The sequence below is a fragment of the Bufo gargarizans genome, chromosome 3, assembly GCF_014858855.1.
Source record: "Bufo gargarizans isolate SCDJY-AF-19 chromosome 3, ASM1485885v1, whole genome shotgun sequence".
Lineage (NCBI taxonomy): Eukaryota > Metazoa > Chordata > Amphibia > Anura > Bufonidae > Bufo > Bufo gargarizans.
Genome location: NC_058082.1, coordinates 111,218,545 through 111,244,265, shown reverse-complemented (window position 1 = coordinate 111,244,265; position 25,721 = coordinate 111,218,545). Strand labels below are relative to the sequence as shown.

General features: G+C 43.3%; 1 protein-coding gene across 7 annotated transcripts in view; it reads left to right on the top strand.

The window, feature by feature from the left end:
* The window catches only part of DTX3 (deltex E3 ubiquitin ligase 3), an 85,418-nt gene extending 61,085 nt beyond the window's left edge, over nucleotides 1-24,333 (top strand). For all 7 annotated transcript variants that reach the window (XM_044285100.1, XM_044285098.1, XM_044285101.1 and 4 more), the window contains 3 exons: nucleotides 5,412-6,163; nucleotides 14,925-15,142; nucleotides 19,557-24,333. In XM_044285100.1, the coding sequence (XP_044141035.1) occupies nucleotides 5,412-6,163; nucleotides 14,925-15,142; nucleotides 19,557-19,632 (1,046 nt within the window). In that variant the 3' untranslated portion in view covers nucleotides 19,633-24,333. The remainder of the gene's footprint in view (nucleotides 1-5,411; nucleotides 6,164-14,924; nucleotides 15,143-19,556) is intronic.
* Nucleotides 24,334-25,721: the final 1,388 nt, after the last annotated feature.

The window sequence follows — 25,721 nt, the reverse complement described above, 5'->3', positions numbered from 1 at the left end:
GGGCTCTAGGCTGGAGGAACGCAGTGTCATTTATTCACATTAAGCTAGCTAGTCTGTCCTTGTCTTACAAAATATGACAGCTCTGATCAGAGGGATGGTAGATATGTTATGGTTCACTTCGTACCGCAAAGGACTTCACTTCATGACAATTCTTTCCAAAACCCAGTGTCTGTACTATTACACAGTATTGTACAGTATAGCCGTATAGTCCACCTGCTTCTGCACTGGTTAGACCAGAGCTGTGATTTATGTCAGAAGTTGTGATTAAGGGGGCAGTCGCACAACTGTATCCATTTTGCAGTCCGTAAAAAGGGGATCCGTACAAGAATAGGACATGTTCTTTTTTTTTTTTTTTTTGCAGGGTTGCAGAACGGAACTACAGATGCAGGCAGACAGCACACTTTTTGCCCTCCTTACTGAGATGTCCGCTTATCCTTCTGTTCAGTTCATTGGTTGTAAAACAAGAGTACAAGGGAAGGACAGTGCTGCTCTACCGTAACTAACACTCAAAGGGGTTGTTTGACCAGAAGGATAAAAATTTATTACAGGGTGTTTAAAAAGATAAAAACCCGTAAGTCACTGTATGAAAGTCCTACCTGTCCCCAGCGGACTAGAAGTGATGACACTCTGCTTCTATTCACGTTAATGCTGCAGCCAATAACTGGCCTCAGTGGTCATATGTTCCAGATCAGCTTGTGACTGCTCAGCCTCCGCAGCGACATGCTATTCTTGCACACGCGACCACTAAGATGAATGATTGGCTGCAGTGGTCATATGAATGGGAAAAAATGTCATCACTTCCAGTCTGGACTGGACAGTAAGCAGTGTGGACAATAGCCACAGCACTGGAACAGCAGGACTTTTTTATTTTATTTTGGTAGAATGACCCCTATATTTGCAAATCCTCTCAGCCTCAAAACCTGATGAGCAAGTCAAGTTCTCATTGTATCACCGAGGTGTTTACAGAGTGACAACCAGGGACAGTTTTAGACAAAGTGTGGCACTGGCAAAAAATAAAAAATGCTGAAATATTATACCGTCATGATAGGAGCATGCAGTCGGTTCAGAAGGTGATGGTCAGAGTGCTGCCTCACTGCCTGCCGGAGGTGTTGCTATTGTCCTGAAAGATCAGGGGCACAAGTCCCAAGGCATATGTCCGCCCGCCACACACACAATAGCACTATACAAGGACTAAATATTCCCACCATACAGTGATCAAATATTACTTGCATACAAAATGCACTGTACAAAGATACCGCTATATAAAGGCCCGGATAATACTGCCATACCATAACCATGAACGTTACCCCTCAATAGTGACTCAATAATATTACCACCATACTGTTACTGATAAATACAGACCATACTAAGACCAATATTACCACCATATAGAGTTTGTATTGTGATAAATAGTAGCTCAACACCGGCGCTCTGCAGACTGTGTAAGTGATTGCAGTACAGTTATATCCTCTCTTATTGTAGTTGTTCATTTTTCCTGCCGTTTCACTGTAGCCCAAATTGCCATAAAAAAGTCCTACAGCCAGTCTGACTGTAGCTGCTGTGTGGCACAGTGGCCCCAAATACTGTACCTCAGAAATAACTGTGTGATCGCTAAAGTTACTCCCCAAAAATGGTACCACACAGGCAGTGCCCCTGAAACAGTAGTGCCTGATAAATGACAATGCCACATAGTGCCCCAAAAATCATAATGCCACACAGATAGCAAATGTTCTGTCTCTTGTGCACCACAAAGGAATACTGCCACCTTTGTACCCCACAGTAATGGGTACCGAATGGGCACTGCCCACAAACATTAACAATGCCTCTTTTAAACTCCACCCGTTAATAATGCCCTGCCCTGTTTGACCAGTTTAAAAAGTCATTGCCCTTTCACACAATTGAATTTAACAGAGAATGTGGTAATTAGCAAATTTATTAATCAGTTCATTTAAAAAATCTCCCTGCATCCACCTGATAAAAAAGCTGTAAAGCATTGTCCACTAGGGGGTCTCCCCTAATTTGCAGTCCACTGCCTGTTGTTAGGCAAGATCCGTCCATGGTAACACGGGAAATGGGGACAGAGTGTCAGAGTTAGGCTACTTTCACATATATTTTTGGTTTCAGGTTTTGCGGTCCGGCAGAGGATCTCAAAACCTGACCAAAATGGCTCCGTTCTGATTACGCATCAGTATGCATCCGTTCCGTCAGGATGCTGTTGTGTTAAATCGAAACGGAACAAACCGGATCCATCACTAAATACATTGAAAGTCAGTGGGTGACGGAGCTTTTTTTTTTTTTTTTATAGGATCCATTGTTTTTAGTGACAGAACCTGTTTGTTCCGTTTCGATGACCGGACACAAAACCACAACCTGAAGAGGTTTTGTGTCCGGTCACAAAACTGAATGCTGACAGAACGGAAGGCTTCCTGAATGGATCTGTTTCCATTCAGAATGTATGGGAACAAAATGGAACCGTTTTGGCCCAGTTTTTAAATCCGCTGCCGGATCTCAAAATTGGAATGCCAAAATGCATAGGTGAAAGTAGCCTTAGCTGAGCTCATAAGCCTGATAGAAGCACTGCTTCTTCACAGCTTTTTTAAAGGGGTTGTCCGGGTTCAGAGATGAACCCGGACATACCCTTTTTTTCACCCAGACAGCCCCCCTGAAGCTAAATCGCGCAGGGCACGGTCCTTTTTGTTTTCAATAACACACTGCTGGGCGGTAACTTCCGCCCGGGGGTGTGTTCGGTGACGTCACCGGCTCTGAGGGGCGGGCTTTAGCTCTGCCCTAGCCGTTTTACTGGCTAGGGCATAGCTAAATCCCGCCCATCAGTTGCGGTGACGTCGCCCCGATACGTCACCGGAACTCCTAAAAATGCCTTTGCCCTGCGCAATTTAGCGCAGGGCAAAAGAGAGCATCGGAGCATGAACTGCTCCAATGCTCATGACAGGGGGGCTGTCGGGGTGAAAATGGAGGGATGTCCTTATAGGGCGGCCCCCACTGATATCATCGCACTGTTGTCCACCGTTGATTTCAGCGCCGTATATTCTAATTAGCCGACTTGGTTATACTAGGCGGAGAATGAAGCGGTCGGACAACAACAGTGGGGGCCGCCCTATAAGGTAAGACCCTAATTAGACTAGGGCTAAACAGATGAAAGGTCCTCTTTAAGAGCACAGGAGCATCCTGTCTGTCTTTGTGCCCCCCCCCTCTTATCTGCTGTGTGGGCTCCCTAGATGAAGACAAACATAGTGGGAAGTAAAGTAGGGGAAGTTACATGCCAGTACTGGCAGATTCCATAGAAGGGAGATACTTCTGAGAGAAATGCATCTATCTGTGCAGGTGAAGTAGGGAATAACTTGGCTAAGAAAGACATTAGGGAATCCCAAAGGACCTGTTCCTTTACAGTTAGGCCTCTTTCACACGGGCGTCAGTTTTTTTTGCCCGGATAAGAGGCGGGTGGGATTGATGTTCTGAAGATTGTATTATTTTCCCTTATAACATGGTTATAAGGGAAAATAATAGCATTCTGAATACAGAATGCATAGTAAAACAGCGCTAGAGGGGTTAAAAAAAATAATAATAATAATTTAACTCACCTTAGTCCACTTGATCGCAAAGCCCGGCATCTCCTTGTGTCTCCTCTGCTGAACAGGACCTGGGGTGAGCATTAAATAGAGGTTAAGGACCTTTGATGACATCACTCCGGTCATCACATGGTACGTCACATGATCTTTTACCATTGTGATTCACCATGGTAAAAGACCATGTGATGACCGGAGTGACGTCATCAAAGGTCCTTAACCTCTATTTAATGCTCACCCCAGGTCCTGTTCAGCAGAGGAGACACAAGGAGATGCCGGGCTTTGCGATCAAGTGGACTAAGGTGAGTTAAATTATTATTATTTTTTTTTTAACCCCTCTAGCGCTGTTTTACTATGCATTCTGTATTCAGAATGCGATTATTTTCCCTTATAACCATGTTATAAGGGAAAATAATAATGATCGGGTCTCCATCCCGATCGTCTCCTAGCAACCGTGCGTGAAAATCGCACCGCATCCGTACTTGCTTGCGGATGCTATGCAATTTTCACGCTTCCCATTCACTTCTATGGGGCCTGCGTCGCGTGAAAATCGGACAATATAGAGCATGCTGCGATTTTCACTCAACGCACAAGTGATGCGTGAAAATCACCGCTCATGTGCACAGCCCCATAGAAATGAATGGGTCAGGATTCAGTGCGGGTGCAATACGTTCACCGCACGCATCGCACCCGCACGGAAAACTCGCCCGTGTGAAAGGGGCCTTAAGATTGCACAATGAAGTACAGCCATTATGGACACTTTTCTTTGAAGACTCAGGTACGCTTTAATACCCTCCCTACTGTTGGGCTTTACCCTTAAACTAAACAAACAGGGCAGAGTATTACACATATATATATATATATATATATATATATATATATATATGGACCCTAACACCCCACAAAGCTGGTGCTGGTGACAACTAGCACTGAGGTTGTAGAGAAGAAGCAGGAGAAGAAGCAGGGGGCCTCCTTCAGCAATCACCTATTATTCATCCCTCATGCACACCATTCTGCTGCTAATGGAGCTGTGAAGATAGATACAGTGGAGTTTTACTTGTGCTCAGAGCTAATTTACACAATGAAGGTGCCTTCATAAATCAAGTAGGAAATATCATATTAATAATGTAGTGATGAATGTGGTGGAATTATCGTACAGATGTGTCCACCCTCAACTGTTCATTTATCTCCACATGGCCAGATTTGTGTAGCACAGAACCCTGAATCCGTAAAATACGGTGCGGTCCGTGCACTGTTTTACATTTACAAGCGGCAGTGGATCCGCTTGCACCTCTACATAACTTTGGCGATCCACCTCCAGCACAGGGTCTTATTAAGACCGGCGCTGGTCTTAAAAAATGTTCCCCTAAGTCGATCTTCATGTGGCTGATTTTGTCCCTGATTCTCGCATTATTTCAGTTTGAATGCAGCGGATCCTGCGGTTTTATCCCCATTTATTAGCGCTAATCTGCGAGACGACTCCCACCACAGTTTCCAGTAGTGTCTGCGTGGAATCTGCACTAAGAATAGACCGCACATAAGTGTCCTGCGGCCGCATGACTAGTGGTGCAAACCGCTATTGAAAACAGTGGGTTTCGAAACAGATGTTGTGCTGTTTTTGGTGCAAAATCCATCGTATGAACATAGCCTAAGACAAGACAATGCCTCCAGGAATTCTGTTCAGGTGTTTTATAGTCCTGTCTTTTTCTGGGAAATGTGTTACTAAAAGGCCGATCTTAGTGTGTACTTGTCTGTATGCAGCATGTCTTCTTTTGTGGTATTTACATTCCGTTTTATACTGACTTCTTGTTCTCTCCTTCCTTTAAGTTTCCTTTGTCTGGTCCAGAATGGCTGCCTGTGGTGTGAACACGAAGAACAAAGTCACAGTTCATAAGCCAGTTTGGGACTTCCTCAACAAAGAGACTCCATCCAAACTTAACCGACTGAGAGAGGACAGTGGAGTTCGCATCCTGATTGATGGTGAAACTTCTGACATATATGTACTGAGGTTATCTTTTGACAGCCACGTGCCCGCGAATACTATTTCACTTGTCAGAAAAGCTCTAAAATCTTTGTTAAAAGATACAGAGAAAGAATTAAAAAAGTCCTGCAAACAACACCAGATTTCAGGCTGCATGGCTTATACAGATAAAAACAGTGAACACGCCGGTGAGCTACATCTCCGTAATGTCTATAGCCGAGGTCAGCAAAGTACGAGCAGCCGGGGATTACCTGGAAGCTCCAGTGGGGCAAGTGGCAGTCATGGGAACTCACGTGACCACCGAAGAGAAGAGGTAGAAGATGACCGAGAGAACCAATGTCCGATTTGCTTGGGCGAGATTCAAAACATAAAAACCCTGGAGAAATGCCAGCATTCATTCTGTGAAGATTGCATCACTAGGGCTCTGCAAGTGAAGAAAGCATGTCCTATGTGTGGTCGTTTCTATGGGCAACTTGTGGGCAACCAACCTGAGAACGGTAGAATGTTAGTATCCAAGGACTCCAGCCTTTTGCTCCCTAGTTATGAAAAATATGGGACGATTATCATCCAGTATGTCTTCCCACCAGGCATTCAAGGGGTAAGAGATATTTAAATTATCTTGTAGCTACACTGTTATGGGACAGGAAATCTGGTGGTAAAATCTGGGAATTCACTTGGCCATACACCATAGGGCTGTATTACATTAAACTATGTAGCAGACGATTGTTGGGAAGAAAGCATTCCTTCCAGGCAATCACCTGCTTGTTAGTGGATGAGACTGCTGCTATTACATGCAGCGATCTCCTCCACGGTATTGGGAGGAGCGATCGCTCGTCACCATACTGACTAGTTGTTTGCCGGGAGCATGATCTGCCGTCCACAAATGATGATTTTTTAAAGGGGTTGTCTGCTTTTTAGTATCGGCCAGTGAAATACAGCCCTTAGATATCTATTGGCCGAAGACTCTATAGTTGGTATCTAATCCTCCCAACCCATGTTCAGCTGAGGCTGCTGTCAGACATGTCCGGCAGTGGCTTCCCTCCCTTGAGAATATAACAATTGGGCATGGTAAAGGAGTTGGTTCATCAATGTCAGATAGGTATGGGAACCACCTCTAGGACCCGCTCTATCCAGAACAGGTCCTGCAAAGTGAAAGAGAGCACACCACGCATGTGTGGCGTGCTCTCCATCCACCTCTGTGGAAGTTCTGAAAATAGCTGACCGAGCGTACTCAGGTATTTTTGGGAGTGCCCCACGCAACTCCGAGTCGACCACCATTCCATTCACTTGCCAGAAATAGCCAAGTTACTTTCAGAACTCCCATAGCTGTGAAGAGAGGAACCTGTGGGGTTGCTCTTAACTTCAAGGGCCCTTTTCTGGAGATAGAAGCAGGCCCCAGATGTGGGATCCGCACCTATCTGATATTGATGGCGTTTCCTAGCGATATGCCATCAATGTTTGAGATGAGCCAACCCTCTTAATATTCAACATGCCTGACCCTTCTTTTTTTTTTTTTATCTGCTCAAAATCAGCTAGATTGTAAAATGTTCATCTAATGTATATGGTCACTTTTGGACTCCATTCACATGTCCGTATTTTTCCTCCGCATCCGATCCGCATTTTTTGCGGATCAAATGCGGACCCTTCATTTCAATGGGGCCACAAAAATTGCGGACACCACAGCACATGCTGTCCGCATCCATATGTCCGTTCTGCAGTCCCACAAAAAAGATAGAACATGTCCTATTCTTTGGTCGTTTTGCAGACAAGAATAGGCATTGTTACGATGTGTCTGCAAAAAATCTGCGTTTTTGTGGACTGCAAAATACATACGGTCGTATGAACGCACCCTTACTCAGTAATTATGGTGTCTATCACAATGCGGTGTCTTTAGCAGTGGTGGTATCTCTTTGAGAAAACCACTCCTTTGTCCTAGATCCGATTTTCTGGCCTAGATGATCATTACTTAAGTATATTGACCGCTTCTTTGAAAGGACCAGCCATGTAAAAGCTGTTTCTCATTGCAAGGTTGAGTGGCTGTCTCTGAGATTTCACTGTATATTTTTTTTCATTGAGATGGGTAATTCTGAATTTTATAACCATGGGTTCTCCAGTATCATAGTAACCTGAGTATTTGCCCAATATTGCAGTCTGTAATCTTTTAGGGAAACTAATTAGCTAGATCAAATTGATTAAAGTAGAATACCACTTTTGGCGGAGTGTATAATGGGTTATATATGGTCTTTGCTTTCAGGGGTGGTCAATTATATCTCAAGTGATCAGCTGGTTCACAACCATATGATATATAATGCAAAGCAGAGACAACCAATTAATCCTTGTTTAGCTCTTATCCACTGAGTATTAAATGGAGCTACTTCAAATTGGTGCTGATGAAGTAGTGACATGTCGTATACACGGTACCACAGCTAATCCATGGCCTCAGAGGAGATGTGAACAGCACGTCACCACCGAGCCATTAAGTGTAGCAATCATCCCCTCTACATGGGGATGAATGATGACTACTGCGATTCATCTTCCCCATACAGATTCATTGTTTGTCGGCAAGACAAAGGCTCATCCCCAATAACTAGACCGACCCTTGGCCATTGAAATAAGGATCTAACATACTGCAGGTTGTCCTCCGATTGGAGTCCTCGCAGCAAAATTGTGGGGTCCGTTTAGTTGCTTTGGCAGCCAGGGGCCTTGTGAAGGCTCCCAGGCCTGCCATAGCTGTTTGTTAATCTTTGCCTGCAGTAGGACTTAATAGACAGCCAGTGTCATTCATTTCACATCTTCAGAGCTATATAGTAATTAGAACAGACTGCTCATGTTTAGTAGTCCAAATTGGAATATCCTGTATCCAACGAATCACGTAATCCATACATGGCAGGAGAATGCTCATAGCCGAAGTATACTTAGGATCCTGCATAATGATCATTATTGCTTTAGTCAATTACCCCTAGAAACACTGCATTCTCCTGTCATGTATGGATTATTTGATTTGCTTAAATAAAGCCTTTTCCTATTTAGACTACTTAATGTGAGTAGTCTGTTGTAATTGCTGTATAGCCCTGAAGGTGTGAAATTATACTGGGTGTTGATTGTGGATGTGATGAAGCCACATAGCACTGGGTCCATAATTGAAGAAGTATAGTCAACTGCATAAAATTTGGAGTATTGGGCTAAATAGGCGATCAGTAAAAATCCCATAGACAGCTATAGTATACTGTTGCGGTCTATGGTCTAGACCAGGGATGCCCAACCTACGGCCCGCGAAGCCGTGTCATGTGGCCTGCACAGTAACAGGACTTTATCAGCGCAGGGCGCGCTGCAAACGGCACAGGCAGCAAAGCGATGCTGCCTGTGCCTGCAATCTCCCCACCCAGCGCCGCCTCCTAGCTAATTTATTCACTGCACTTGCCTCTGTGAAATTGAAGAGAAGCGCCGTAATCTTGCACAGGCACACTGGCAGAGGCATCAAAGTGCGCATGCACCGTCTTCCTGGCCTCTGCTAGTGCGACTGTGCGAGATTACGGCGCTTCTCTTCAATTATACAGAGGCAAGTGCAGTGAATAAATTAGCTAGGAAGCGGCTCTGGGTGGGGAGGAGATCTGTGGATGACTGGTCTAGACCAGTGGTGCCCAACCATTTTTCGTCTGAGGGCCGCACTAGACTTGGTATAAATTTTGCGGTCCGGAACCAGGTAGCTTTGCCAGAAAGAAATGCAAACGCTATGAGGGGGCACATGTGAGCATTACTACTGTGAAGAGGCCACATATCTGGCATAACTACTGTAAGGGGGCACATATCTGGGCATAACTACTGTGAGGAGGGCACATATCAGGGTATAACTACTGTGAGCTGTGAGGAGGGTACATATCAGGGCATAACTACTGTGAGGGGGCACGAGTGAGCATTACTACTGTGAAGAGAGCACATATCTGGCATAACTACTGTGAGGGGGCACATATCTGGGCATAACTACTGTGAGGGGGTAATGTCTGCGTTCGACATCACATTAGCCACTGGTGTCTGCTGTATGAAACAGCAGGCATTTGCTAGCTATGGTGCTCACTCCGCTCCAGATCCGACTCCATCTTTAAAGACCCTACATCCACCATATTTGTACGACGGATGTCGTGAGGGAATTAAACTCTAAAACTATTTATCATGCATGGTGGACGCCAGAGAGAAAACAAAAATGTAATTGTCTGATCTGCAGTTTTTTGTCCACCATGCCCCCACCAAAAATTGGATATAAGGTGATTGAAAAAGTCGTATGTACCCCATAATGGTACCAATAGAAACTACACCTTGCCCTGCAAAAACAAGCCCTCAAACAGCTTTGTAGATGGAAATATAAAAAGGTTATGGGTGTCATAATATGGAGTTACAAAGAAAACATTTTTTTTCTCTAAAAGTAGTAAAACGTAATAAAAACATATGATCTGCATTGATTGTCATGTCATTTCATGTGAACAGTGAAGGCATAAGAACCAGACCCAGAAAACAATAGTGGACATTTTTTTGTTCCCATTTTCACCCCACAAATAATTTGTTTTCCCAATTATCAATGGTAATCTAAATGGTCCTCATACAGCTATGTGAAGGGAAAAGTAAAAAGTTAGGGCTCTTAGAAGGCGATGAGGAAAAATGATGCAAAAAAGATGCAAACACAAAAATTGACCTGGCCCTGAAGTGGTTAAAGGTGACTTTTTTGGCTGCCCAACTATATAACTTGCTTTACAGATTATCCTCATACGTCTCTGATTGGAGGATAAACATTTCATGTTTTATGGTTCTCTACCTGAATCTCTTTTTATTCACTCTGCACGGGGTTCTACGCTGAGATGCCAGTAGAGTGACGTTAGTGCCCTGTCATATGTTGATGGTGCCCCTTTGGCACATATTTGTTCAGTATATCGAGATCCCACTGCCTGAAATGTATATTTGCAGTTAACAGATGCCACCGTGCAGGCAAACACAGAAAGCGGGGTGATGAAATGGTTAACTTTATTAGCTATGTACTTAGAAAGGAAGATGCACATACCTCGCCTAAATACAAATGACTTCACCCTCGTCTTCTTGCCAAGTTAATAAACAATTTTCTTTTAATAACGTGTAATCCGCGGTTATAACGGAACCGGAGTTCACGCAGTGGATTTATTCAGTCACTCATCCAGGGAGACCCGCCATAATGCAGTCCGTGGCTCGCTGCCACAAATGTGAGATTCAGTGGAGGGAAGAATTACACTTCTAGATAGATTACAGATTAGGGTGTAATAATACCAGGCAAAAGCCACCGATTGATGGTAGTCTGACCGTTACAATGTGATTTTGCATTAAAGGTAGTCGGCGGTTTTTACTCATCAATAGCTGACTGCAGTAGAGGAATGGCCTGGAAGCAGTCATACCGCACCTGAGGTGCTGCTTATACTCGCTCCATAGGTCAGAAATCAAAGTTTTAAGACATGGCGCCACTCCAGCAAGTGCCCTCTGAGTGGTCTCTTATCTGAAGTGGTCTTCACTGCACTGAGGAGCTGCACCGCCCCTCCCCCTGGGCTGAGTGTTGGCTGTAGTGTCCATTAAAGGGCATCTGTCAACAGATTTGTGCCTATGACACTGGCTGACCTGTTACATGTGCACTTGGCAGCTGAAGGCATCTGTGTTGGTCCCATGTTCACATGTGTCCGCATTGCTGATAAAAATAAAGATTTAATATATGCAAATGAGCCTCTATGTCACGCTTCGGTGTGGGAGGGAAACACCACACTGAGTATAGGAGGGAAGGGGGTAACAGGGAATCAGGCCTGAGAACTAGGGAAGGAAGATGGACACCTCCTAGTAACAACCTTAACCAAAATCCTGACTGACTACCAGTATGAACAGACCCCAGAGGTAGGTGTGCTCATACGCAGGAATACCTAGAGTCGTATCTAGCCCTATAGGACCCTGGTACTAATGGCAGGGACGAGACTACCTGTTCCTCCAAAAGGAAGGACGAACGGGAGTCTACTTCAGGCCTAATACAAACAATAGGGAAATGCAACACAGAACCCAAACAAAATACAAAAAGGGGAAGGAAAGACTTCACTTCAAAGGGGCTATAGAAGCACCAGGAACTCCGCCGAGATCCACACACCAGCTATCCACAACTGAAACTGAAGCTATAAACTGCACAGCATTGTGGGAGAAGCAACAATAAATAAGGATTGCAAGTCAGTAGGGATGGATCCGTCTTGCTCCGCATCCTATGACGGAAAGAAAAACGTTTGGTTTGCTTTCCGGTATGGGAACGCAACCAAACGGACGGAATGCATTTTGGAGCATTCCGTTCTGTTCAGTTACATTTTGTCCCCATTGACAATGAATGGGGACAAAACAGAAGCGTTTTTTTTTTTTTTTTTGCGGGATTGAGACCCTATGACAGATCTCAATACCTCAAAATAGAAACGCTAGTGTGAAAGTAGCTTTGATCTGTCTCCTTCAATTCTGGTGCAGGGACCTGCACAGATGTAGGACAATTATTAAGTGGTGCACATCTTTTAATAATTGTGGTGCATCTGTGCCGATCCCTGCACCAGAAATGAAATACATACCAGCAAGGTAGTTTAGATCCTAATAAATGTGCTGGGCCTGCAATGGCCGCCCTACGTTGCGCGCTACCTACCCACTGTGCCTCCCTCCGCCCACTGTTTGGAAGAGTGGTGAGGTGGGAGCAAAATTCTGAAAAGTCATTACATTTTGTGCAGGCTACAAATTTTTTTACTTTTTTTTTACACCAGTTATGCCATATGACAGCTTTTTTTTTTTTTTTTTTTTTTTTTTTTTTTAAAGAATGAGTGATATTATGGGTACCTATCACTCATCATATCCATTTTTTTAGGGCAATCATTTTTTTGTGGGGGGAATAAAAACAAAACAAGAGAAGCGCTGCAGCAGCGAGACACTACAGGTTCCCTTTGAAGGTTATTTTGCAGGTCTGCCCTGGATGGTGAGAATTTAGAGTAACTATCTAAATGCCTGTTTTAGTCACTTGTTGCAATCCTTATGTAATAACAATTCTGGGGCATCTACTCTCATAACTGTTTGCTGTGTCTTTATTATTCCTTATTTGAAGTTTATTGCCAGCAGTCTGCAATGAAGATCCAAATAGGTGTTACCAGTTGGGCATGTGTCCCTGCACAGTCTGCTGTTGGCAGCAGAGTCAGACTGTGCAGGGACACACCCCTTATTGGTTACACTCAGTTGAACCTTTATTGCAGATTGCTCTTAATTAATTCATAAACTTTTAGTAGGAATAATAAACTAGTATGGTATAACATGTTGTCATAAGAATAGATGCTGCAGAATTGTTATTACAAGGAGGTGGAAGTAATTACTAAAACAGACATGTCAGGAGAGGGGACAGGAATATGAACTATAGTTTCTTGCCTCATATTACATATCATATTGTACACTTTCTGGATTATTAGATGTCGACAAATTCCTCTGTAGGCAATGGAAGCTGCTTTTATTTTTCGACCATTATAGAGTTGGTCCAATTAAAGCAAAAAGCATTTCGGCGTGTTGTAGAACATTTGCCGGCAGAGAAATAATGCTAGTTTGTGTGTTCAGAGTGGGAGAAAATCGATGTCTCATAACATCGATATTGGGTGCAAATCATCGTGGTTTGAGAATATTTGGACTTTTATTCTTCATTTATTGCTCATTTCTATGTACAGTCTCCTGAAGTATATGGAGAAGAAAATCAGTAGTCAGGTGAACGGTAGACTGTTCACAGCAGAGATAAGGATGTTGACCATGTCGAAAACAGTGACCACCTGTTGACTTAAAGGGGTAGTCCCACAAAAAATATTCTACAGTTTTCAAACCAGCACCTGGATCTGAATACTTTTGTAATTGCATGTAATTAAAAATGTTGTATGGCTACCGATCTAGCAGAACAATTGGAGCAGTGAATGGGGAGATCTCTGGATCCCTGTGAGGTACAGGGTTGGTTCTAGCTTTGTTAGAGAGAGATTGTCATCTACTATATGATGTCTGATTTTCATTCTTTACATTATTCATGGGAAACCCCTTTAAATATTAGTCAGGTCAGAGACTGTCACAGCCTAATTCCCCCCTCCTTTCCCTCCGCCGCTGGATGTTTTGATCGGCGCAACGGGGAGATGCAGCCCGCGGGTATCAGGAGCGATGCAAATGCGGGATAAGTATGACCAGTATGAGGGGCCCAGGCATTTTGGGGGGCATTATAGGGGTTTGATAACCCTTTTAGGTAATTAAACAAGATAGAAACTATACAGATTTGGTATCGCTGCAATCGCTTTGAGATGCAGAATAAGGACTTCATGTCATTTTTACAGCACAGTGAGGGCTGTGATGTCAAAACTCCAAAAACCTTGGCGGAATTGTTATTTATTCATTTATTTTATTTTTTTCATTTTTACCCGACAAAGAATTGTTTTATCGTTTTCCAATACAAGACATGGTAAATTAAATGGTGACATTAAAAATGCATCTTGTGCCGCAAAAAATAACCTCTCATATAGCTATGTGAATAGAAAAATAAAAAAGTTATGGCTATTGGAATGTGGGGAGGAAAAATCTAAAATTCAGAAAAGAAAATAGGCCTGTCTCTAAGGCAGGCAGGCCAACCTGCGGCTCCCCAGCTGTTGTAAAACTACAACTCCCACCATGACCTGCTGTAGGCTGATAGCTGTAGACTGTCCGGGCATGATGGGAGTTGTAGTTTTGCAACAGCTGGAGAGCCTCAGGTTGGCCATCCGTGCTCTAAGGGGTTCTGTAAGTTTTTATTACTGAGGATCTATTCTTTGGATAGATTATCAGCATGTGATCGGCGAGGGTCCGATACTCGGGACCACGGCGATCAGCTGTTTGAGAAGGCAGGGGCACTCCCAGTAGCGCCGTGGCCTTCTTGCTGTTTCCTGTAGGCCAGTGACGTTACGACTATTATCACTGGTCTGTGCGCAGCTAATCCCCATTGAAATGAACAGGGCCGAGCCGCGCACAGGCCAGTGCTAAAGGTTGTGATGTCACTGGCCTACAGGAAACAGCGAGAAGGCTCCGGCGCTACTGCGGAACGCCGCTGCCTTCTCAAACAGCTGATTGACTGGGGTCCAGGTGTCGGACCCCTGCCGATTAGATGCCGTGATCTTTCCAAAGGATAGATCATCAGTAATAAAAAGTTACAAAACCCCTGTAGTAATTTCCCACCAGCATATACTGAAACTGCTGGTACAATATGTCTTTTTCGTATCCTCGATACAAGTAATATATATGCTGTATTATTCCCGCTGAGTGTACGTTAGACTTCATTTCATACTTTCTCCCTGCAGTCAGAGCACCCAAATCCTGGAGTGAGGTATCCAGGAACAACTCGTGTGGCATACTTACCTGATTGTCCAGAAGGGAACAAAGTCCTGACGCTCTTTAAGAAAGCTTTTGACCAACGTTTGACCTTTACCATTGGAACATCAATGACCACAGGAAGACCTAACGTCATTACGTGGAACGATATTCACCACAAGACTAATTGCACAGGAGGACCACAGTTGTAAGTCTTGGCCTTTACTCATCTACATGGGGAACCTTGTAGATCTTACTGTAATGCTGCAGCCTATTTGCAGATGTTTGAACTTTGGATGTCCGCTATATCTTACTAAGAAATACCAGTGTCTGGTTGAGCGCATCTTTTAGTGTATTGGCACTCTTTATTCTAGAGGTATCAGAGTATTAACACAGAGAAATTACCATTTAGATCAACAACTACCATAGTAATACCAAAAAGCCTTATCTTATGAAATTGTCTTTGTGGGAGATTTCCTATTGTTCCCGGACACACCTAGTCTTGCTGCAGATCTTGTTGATGTAGATGGCAGTTCATTGGCTTGAAAGTTAGCCCCATATTCCCCATAAACGGAACCCATGTTGCTATATGTGTCCTATACAGGACGTGCACCCCTTGGTCCTGCCCTATTTGATTAGGTTCAGTCTGCATTTAGGTTTTCGCTAGGCTTTCTTTCATGGAAATACATTCGAATACGTGAAAAGTATACTGCAGCAGATCTATTCACTTTCACCTTTTCTTCTGGACATAAAAACCTAGTCCTTTGGACTCACTGAAGGGAATGTACCCGTTGCAGTATACGTGTGCGTATTGTTTTCAGGTATTCAAACGAACACCCCGACGGAAAGCTCAGCAGGTGGCTAAATGCAGTCTGAGCCGGCCTAAGCTGACTCACAGTAAATCACACTGCCTGATATTCGGCAGTGTGAGCGCCAATCAATGATAACACAGCGGCCTGATTGCACACTGAATGTGGGAGGAACGATTGATGTGCAGTTAGTTTCTCCCATATGCCGTTCTCTTCATCATCGGCAGCACATCCTTGAGTACACAGGAAGATGTGCTGCCGCTAATCGGCATCTTTTATCCTGATGAAAGATGCCCATGTGCCAACAAGTGAATGTTTGCTTGGTCATCGGTTGCTCAATGATACCAGCCAGTTATCAGGAATGAGCGTTCCTATGAATACTTGTTCCTAATAATTGGCGGTCTGAAATCTTCTGTGAGGACGATTGTTAGGTGTTTTCACACTGATCAGCAAGAAAGGCTAATAATGGCTATGAGAAAACAAGTCTCTACAAAGTGATCTGTGTTCAGTACAGTTATTAATGTCAGCAGTACCTATGACACCGGCTGACCTGTTACATGTGCGCTTGGCAGCTTGAGGGCATCTGTGTTGGTCCCATGGTCATATGTGCCCGCAATGTTGAGAAAAATGAAGTGTTAATATATGGAAATGAGCCTCTAGGAGCACGTTTTCACTGCCTGACCCTGTCAATTAAAGTGCAGGGGATGTGGCAATTGAGAGAACTGAGCCTCTAGGTGTAACATCAACGCCCCCGTTGCTCCTAGAGGCTCATTTGCCGTCATTAAAACATCATTTTTCTCAGCAATGCGGGCACAGATGACTATAGGATCCACACAGATGTCTTCAGCTGTTAAGTGCACATGCAACAGGTCAGCCAGATCTGCTGACAGATGCCCTTTAAACACCAGATAACTCATTCCTATTAGTCCCATGTAGTAGTGACCACGGCACCCAGTAAATCATGCGTCAATAAGTTTGCTTTTATTTTACAAAATCCAATGTGGTCTAGAACATTTTATATCTTTATAGTACGCAGCTCCGTTTTGGTCATTTATTGACCTTCCTCAGCAGCATGAGACTATGGCTGAAAGCCGGACCACGCTGGATTTTGTAAGATAAAAGCAGACTTTTTGATGCATGATTTAGTGAGTACCATGGTCATTGCTGGGACTGTCTGGCTTCACAAGCCCTCCACCTGGCGCCACCTCATTTTTGGTGTGCTGGTGATGTTGTTTATAACATTGTTCCGATTAATGTGATGCCAAAATCATATTCAGGGATTACTTGTGTGCGGTCAAGATGTTTCACATGATTGAGGTATACATGAGATGTATGTGATAGGTCCAGCTGCCAGTGAGTCAGCAAAGCCGCCAGGGGAGCCACATGACCATCTCTGAATCCGATGAACTGAATTTTTAGGGTACTTTCACACTAGCGTTTTTGTTTTCCGGTATTGAGTTCCGTTACAGGAGCTCAATACCGGAAAAGAGCTGATCAGTTTTATCCTAATGCATTCTGAATGGAGAGCGTTCCGTTCAGGATGCATCAGTTCAGTCCCTCTTACTTTTTTTGGACAGAGAAAATACCGCAGCATGCTGCAGTTTTATCTCCGGCCAAAAATACTGAACACTTGCCGGGAGTGTATTAATGCCGGATCCAGCATTAAGTGTTCCGGCAAAACGGAACCGACTTTCCGGTTTGTGCAGGCGCAGACCTTTAAAAAATTAATACCGGATCCGTTTTTCCGGATGACACCTGAGAGACTGATCCGGTATTTCAATGCATTTGTCAGACGGATCTGCATCCGTTGAACAAATGCCATCAGTGTGCGTCCAGATTGCCGGATCCGGCAGGCAGTTCCGGCGACGAAACTGCCTGCCGGAATCCTCTGCTGCAAGTGTTAAAGTACCCTTAGCCACCAAAAACACGCCATCACTGCAGGAACAGATAGTGAAGGCGGCCTTTATGATATAAATGCAGTTTGCGTGGGTGTGAATTGCATCCAAGTCACCTAGTATTTGTTAACCCATTGCAAGCCATTCTACAGGTTTTAGATTAAATATTTGATATCGTTTTACATATACAGGTGAAACACGAAAAATTAGAATATTGTGCAACGTTCATTTATTTCAGTAATGCAACTTAAAAGGTGAAACTAACATATGAGAGAGACTCATTACATGCAAAGCGAGATATTCCAAGCCTTTATTTGTTATAATTTGGATGATTATGGCTTACAGCTTATGAAACCCCAAAGTCACAATCTCAGGTACCCTTTGCTCAGGGGGTATGGATTAATTAGCTGACCAGAGTGTGACACTTTGAGCCTAGAATATGGAACCTTTTCACTAAATTCTAATTTTAAGCTGCATTCATGCAATTCCTTTTAATTTGCATTACTGAAATAAATGGACTTTTGCACAATATTCTCATTTTTCTAGTTTCACCTGTACGTATTTATTTTAGTAACCAGTTCAAGACTGGGCCATCCCCCCCTTCCTTCCAGACCAGGCATATGTTGTGTTTTTCTAGTACATGCATCTTTGAAAGCCAGAACTTTCTCCTTTTGGTTATGTAAATAATTTGGGAATCCTTTTTATGTCATTTTTATTTTAGTATTTTGATTTATTTATGTCTGGGAAAATGATAAAAAGAGAGAAAATGTGTCTTTTTTCTTAATTTTTTAAATAGTGCAGCAAAATATTGTTTTAAATGATGTCCCCATTCTGTTATGGCTGTTTTGTTATATGGGGATATTTACGTAGTTGCCGTTGCAGGGCTAGAAGCTGTGATGTGGCGTTTATTTTAATTGCTATATTATTATTTTTTTGTTTCTTTATCTTTAACACTCATACAAGACCTGGGGGGGGGGCATTTAATATTAAAGGGAACCTTTCATTTTGCGGAATAGATGTGGATCAATTCATTTCTATGGGTGAATAAAATGTGCGGACAACATTCAGTTGACCGCATCCGTGTTTCCGCATTTTTAGTCCACAAAAATATGAAGCATGTCCTATTATTGTCCGCACAGGTCGGTCCGCAGCCCCATCCAAGTCAATAGATCCGCAAATTGCGAATGACAAACGGAATAGTTTCCGTATGTCATCCGTTTTTTGCTGATCCGTTTCCGTATTTTTGAAGGCATAAATAATTCCTTTTTTTTCTCTAAATTATTTTTTTCCTTCCATTTTTTGTGGACCTTAAAAAACGGAAGACATACAAAACACAAACGGAAGTCATTTGTCCGCAAAATGCGGACACACGGTTCCGTTATTTGCAGACCGCAAAACAGAAAGGATTACACACGGTCGTGTGAATGTACCCTTAACCTGAGATGAGTCCTGCCCCTGACTCCTCTCACGTACTGGACTCATCTCAGGTTTATTTGCATATGTATCAAATTGTTTTTTTTACACAATAGAAGCACACAGAGCTATGGGGGACTGGGTATTGCAGATGTGCTAGTGGCCATCTAGCAGCCCATGTCCTCAGCTCTATACCCAAAATCCAGGTGATTTTTCCTGTAACTGGGGCTGTTGTATTTGTCCCAGTTAAAGATGCCCCCAGAGATGTTGTACAAAGCTGTTCAGCCTCACCGCAGAGCTGATCTGGATCACCATTTTATCTGCTTCCTCCTTCACCCAGAAAAGTTCCAAGAACATAGTTTGAGAGTAGAAGTCATCATTTTGGCAGCTTCTCCTGTGCAGCCCAGCAACCCGCGGCCATTTTATTTTTCCTATTGGGTGACATATTCATATTTGTGTTCAATCTCTTGGCTCTAACCATACACAACTTTTGTATTGCCTCCAGATTCGGTTACCCAGACCCCACTTACTTGCTAAGAGTTCAAGAGGAATTGCGAGCCAAAGGCATCACCGCTGACTAGAGAAATGGTAAAACCGGCCATCTGTGAGTGCTAGATGGGCGCGAGAAGCGAAGGAGGATTTCATAACTATACCGACCAAGCCCCCATCTTCAGTGGAGGACACCTCAAGCTTTGATTTCTGTTTTGCTCTCCTCCACTTTAGCTCTTTTTCGCTGATTGGATATTGAATCAGAATCAAGACGATAATATATAAGGAGACTCGACACAGAGCAAAGATCTACCATGTTAAATGTTATTGACACGACGGACTCACCATGCCGGTGAACCCGTCAGAGAATTGACTGTGTCTATGAAATAATACAGACAGAACGCTTGCTAAAGCACTGATGAATAACCTGCGGAGATACGTCCTTCAGCGGGATGTCCAGTTAGTCATCCTTTAGTGTTTGGCTGTAGTTCAGAGAAAGAGAAGACAAATGTGTGTGATCGTACAGTGCATTCTGGTTCCTGCAGTTCTGATATCCATTTCTGTGGAATCGTATCATATTGTGAGCTTTGTAGTGAAAAAAAAGGCCACTAGAAAAGACCAGCGAAATAGTTTCAGCACATTCTGGATCCTATAGTCCTGATATCTCACTCACAGTGCTGCAGTACATTATGAGTCTCGTTATTTTTCACGCCTCTGATTGCCCGTTGTATTAGATGCTGCAGTGCTACTTCTTGATTTAACGTATCTTTTTCTATTCTATTGCTCTCTACTTTCATTCCAAACAAAAATATCTGATGGCCACATGAATGAGATTTCTTAATATTGTTTTCTATACAATACGGATGGTCAGACACAGTTGACAGCATTCTAGCTGCTAGTTGCCATTTACAAAATGCATGATGGGAATACGTATTTAGCCACTCAATTAGGCACAACACATTTACAAAAGTAAACGTTTTTTATTTGCCTGTTTGTGTAATGTTTGACCCATGAATGTAAGAAATGTTACCTAACCTGGGGACTCAGCTATGTCTGGTAATACAGTGTCATTAACACTTCGTTTTATTCCTTGCTGATATTGGGTTTCCTTTTAGCAACCAGAAATATGGCACAAATATCGTGTGAACACAACAGTAAATCTTCAAGTAATCTTACAAAGGTTTCTCCATGTCTACAAAAAAAATAAATGCACCCAGATAGAAATGTCGAATTGCTGCAAAATTCTGCATGCAGTTATGTCTCGGGCAGATATTTACATGACTAGAGGTGTGGTCTGATTAGACATTGGGTTTTGCCATAAGAGGGTGTAAAAGAGGGAGTGCTTCCTCTGTATAAAAAGGCTGTCAGGGGCTACTTTTGGGTAGTTTACCTCTTGGTGAGAGATCGTTGACTACTAGACATGCCTCTACGGCATTTTGCTCAGTTGACAGACACTGATAGAGGGCACATCATTGGACTAAGAGAATCAGGATGGTACATTTGACTAATTTCCTTCCATCTAGGTTTTTCTGACCTAGCTATTAGGTGGTGTTGGGAGCAGTGGTTACAAGAGAGTCCACACACATGGGAAACAGCCCAGACAGATCACCAGCAGAGCGGATAGTTTGATCCATGACAGGCATGAGCAGCTCAGCACAGTTTAGTTGTCCACCATCCAGACACAGGTGGCATCTTGAGTAGTCACCCCTGTTTCTATGTGGACTATTTTCAGGTGCTTAGTAGAATGAAATTTGGTGCACAGCGCCCATTACGTGTCCTGACATTGACAGCCAGCCACCGTCGCCTTCATTTGAACTGGTGTTGTGAATAAGAAACCTGGACTGCTATTAGGCTAGAACTGTATTGACTTTAGCGACGAATCCAGGTTTTTGTTTGGGATCCAGTTACAGTTGGGCTCAAGTATGGCGGCATTGTGGCGAAACGCTTCAATCCTGCCTTTGTTGTAGAGCAATACACTGCCCCAACTGATCTGCGAAGCCATCACATATGACAGTCAGTCACCCCTAGTAATGATACAAGGGACACTATCAGCTCAGCGATATGTGCAGGATATACTGTGGCCACATGTGTTACCTTCCAACTGGCATTTTTCAGCAGGGATAATGCTAGCCCATACATAGCAGGGTTGCAACACTTCCTTGGCTTGCCTGGTCACCAGATTTATCACCAATCCAGCTGGGACTCCAGCTTTGGCATTCTACGAGTGTGCAGGATCTCCAGACTGCACCATCTGTGGGATACCATGCTGAACCTGTATGTCTCCATGCCCTAACCATATCTCATCTTGTATTCAGTCTAGAGACAGGCCTAATAGGGTACTAGAGCCTCCTTTCAATTGTACCCTTTCGCTCCAATAAACTTATCCTTTCGCTCTAATATTGTAATCACTTACATATATCATCATTACATTCACATAGAACATTTAATTCAATTCCCACAACTCCTTCTTGGTGTGTTATTTTTTTGTCATTGACTGTATATTTACAAGTAGCCAGTGCACCCTCATATTTGTTACTGGTGCTTACATTTTCCATTGCTTTCTATTGATACGTATATGTAGAAATCACTATTAAAGATTATAAGAATTATGCTATATCCTCAAATTGTGTAACTGGCTCTGAAAGCCTATGGAAAATTGTCCACCGCTTGTACATGTAGTCTTTTAGTGACCTTTTCCTGGACTTGCATCTGCATTTTTGGGGAGTTTTTGCAGTGAAAACACCAGCTCCAGATGTTACTTGATGGAGCTTTTTTCAGGAATTTTGTCAACACCTCTATAGGGGAAAAGAGCAGCAAGAAAGTGCTTCTGGTAAGACACCTTCGGGGGAACTTTATCAAAACTGGCACAAATTAAAAATGACTTAGTCTTCATTAGCAACCAATCAGCTTCATTCTTTGTATTTTCCAAAGGAGCTCTGAAAAATGAAAGGTGGAATCTGGTTGCCACGGGCAACTAAGTCAGCGTTTCTTTGCAACAGTTTTGCAAAGAAACCTCGAAAAAGTGCCACAAAAACCACAGTTGCCCCCCCCCCAATTATTTTTTTAAATAAAAAAATATATATTTGTGCTGATGCATGTGTTTAAGGACAGTTAAAGATGTTTGTGATGATGTGTTCAGTGCAATATTTCTAATGCAGGTTGGGATTCCACTGTGGTGGGTATGGGCACATCTCTGTAAGCTGTGGTGGACCTCAGGTCTGATGTTCCAAGCTGACAACTTCATATTATGGCTGCAAGTCCCAGCTCAACCCAACTGTTGGTCTAAAGACCCGAACATCGTTATTGGAATCTGTGATGGTGTCAGGTTGGGTCATTAGGCCAGAAATCACTGTAGAAATTGTGTAGTATTGGCCTCAATTGTAGGGATGTAACAGAGCATTAGTCTGCTTTTCTCTTAACCCCTGTTGGTGAACTATTTCATAGAAGGGAAAATTCAGAAGGCTCCATTCCCCTGTATAACATCAAAGCTACAATGCGTTTCATTTTTATTACATTTTTTTTTAGATTTTTCAGTTTTCTGTTTTTAGCACATTGTATTGATTACATGAATGAAGCATCTACACACAGCAGTCACCTTCCTTTGGAGATTAACCTCTTTTGTTTCATAAAAAAGTTGCATCATTTAAAAAACGGGTAGAGACCCGACCTGTAATGTGCAGGTTAAAATCTTTGGACATATTCAACTTACAGCACATTTCTGAAGGAAGTGGCCGTTCTGTTTTCATGTTTGATCAGAGTCGTAGTTCGTCTCCCCCCCACTACAATATCTAATGTTCGCTGTATGGGACCCATTTAGGTTTGTAACTAAATTGTATATGGATGCATAGGTTTGGTTTTGTAGCACTGCAGGATGGTTCTCCACAGCAGCTGACATGTTACTGTAAGTACCTGACATGCACCTTGCTGCATTAAAGGGCTTCTATTTATTGTCACCGGTGAGTATATGTGCCAGCAGTGTATACGGGCATTTATTGTTTTATACATTCTCTTTGTAAAGCTGTTTGAAAAGACAAACCACCTACAGTCTGCAGGAGCTGATCAGAGTGATATATACTTTTGTGGGAAAAGCTTCAGTAAAACTTGTCATTTATTCATTGAGGTCTCTACCCTTTCTGAACTTGGTTGTAAACAGGCAGGTCTTATCCATGATTGATAGCATTCTCTGTGTGTGTATACAGTGAGCTGTCAATCACCTGATAAGTCCTCCCCTGTGTACAACTGAACTCAGAAAGAGCAGAGATGTAAATGTATAAATTACAAGTTACACTAACTTTTCCCACAAAACTATATATAAATCTGCTCAGCTCCTCCTGCAGATTGCACTGCATTTTGTGATGGGAGGTTCTCTTTAAACCCATGAAACCCCCTTCTTAGTCACAGAATGATGGGTGGCATAAATTGGATAGTAAGCATGTACAGGCATTTGGTAGGTGGCAAAGGTGGAAGATCGTTAAACATTGTTAGAGCCAGTCCACTGAAAAAAAAGTGACAAATGTTCATTATGGTCATGATGGTATCGTCATGAGGAGGTTGTTAGCAGGTTTCTCCCATTGACTCTATGCACTTTTTAACTATGCTATTTCCCCTAAGACTTCATTCACACCTATCTAATGTGGGACTAGTTCCTTCAGCCTTTCAAACAAAGCCTAGCTTGGTGGAATCAGATAGTTCCCATCTATTCCTCTGTTAAGATCAATGGATATAAGAATGTTCTTATTCTTTCCTAGGCCTCATGCACACGACCGTTCCTTTTTTTGCAGTCCGCAAACCACGGATTCGCAAAAAAACTAAAGCCGCCCGCGTGCCTTCCGCAATTTGCGAAATGGAACGGGCGGCCCAGTGTAGAAATGCCTATGGTGATGGACCATGTGATGAGCGCAGTGACGTCACCAAAGGTCCTTTTCCTCCCAGGTCATCAAAGAAGAAGAAAGAAGAGAAGTCGGGCAGCGCGAACAAGTTGATAAGGTGAGTTTAATTATTTTTTTATTATTTTTTAACCCCTCCATCCCTAATTTACTTAGCATTCTGTATTAAGAATGCTATTATTTTCCCTTATAACCATGTTATAAGGGAAAATAATAATGATCGGGTCCCCATCCCGATCATCTCCTATCAACCATGCGTTAAAATCGCACTGCATCCGCACTTTCTTGCAGATGCTTGCGATTTTCATGCAGCCCCATTCACTTTTATGGGGCCTGCATTGCATGAAAAACTCACAATATAGAGCATGCTGCGATTTTCAATCAACGCACAAGTGATGCGTGAAACTCACCGCTCTTGTGCACAGCCCCATAGAAATGAATTGGTCCAGATTCAGTGCGGGTGCAATGCGTTCACCTCACGCATTGCACGCGCGTGGAAAACTCGCCCGTGTGAAAGGGGCCTAAGGCCGAATGCACACGGCCGTTTGTCACAGCCGTGAGCCGTCCATGGAACCACGGGCTGGATTCCTGCTGAGAGCAGGAGCGCACGGCGTCATTGGTTGCTATGACGCCGTGCGCTCCCTGCCGCCACCACAATACAGTAATACACTGGTATGATCTATACCAGTGTATTACTGTATTGCGGCGGCAGCAGGGAGCACACGGCGTCATAGCAACCAATGACGCCGTGCGCTCCTCCTCTCAGCAGGAATCCAGTCTGTGGTTCCACGGACCGCTCACGGCCGTGTGCATTCGGCCTAAAGGTGTGAATTAAGCCTAAGGGCTCAAGTACACAGAGTTCTTTACATTGCCATACTTGTCCATATGCAAGAAGATATATCTTCTGGAAATGTACCTTCCTACCTATGTAGACCAGTATGGAATCACACGGCATTCTCATGGACGACTATGGCAGTCCTGTTATGGCTCTATACAAAACGGAGCTGTAATACTGATATTTGCAATGTGGAAAAGGTGATATTAAAATATAATAATGCAATTAAAGGGAACTTGGCGGCACGATTTAAGCCCTCAAACAGCCACTAACCTATTATCCAGGACGCAGGAAGTTAGCCAATAATATTCCTGTACTTGCTAGCTCGGAATTATGCTGAAAAATTATTTGAATGCTGCATTCCCGTGCCTGTACTCTTCAGAAAAACCAAAATGGCTGGTTCCTCTCCTGACTTGATTGACGTCCCGCATGCCAGATATGTTATTGCAAGCCAACTCTG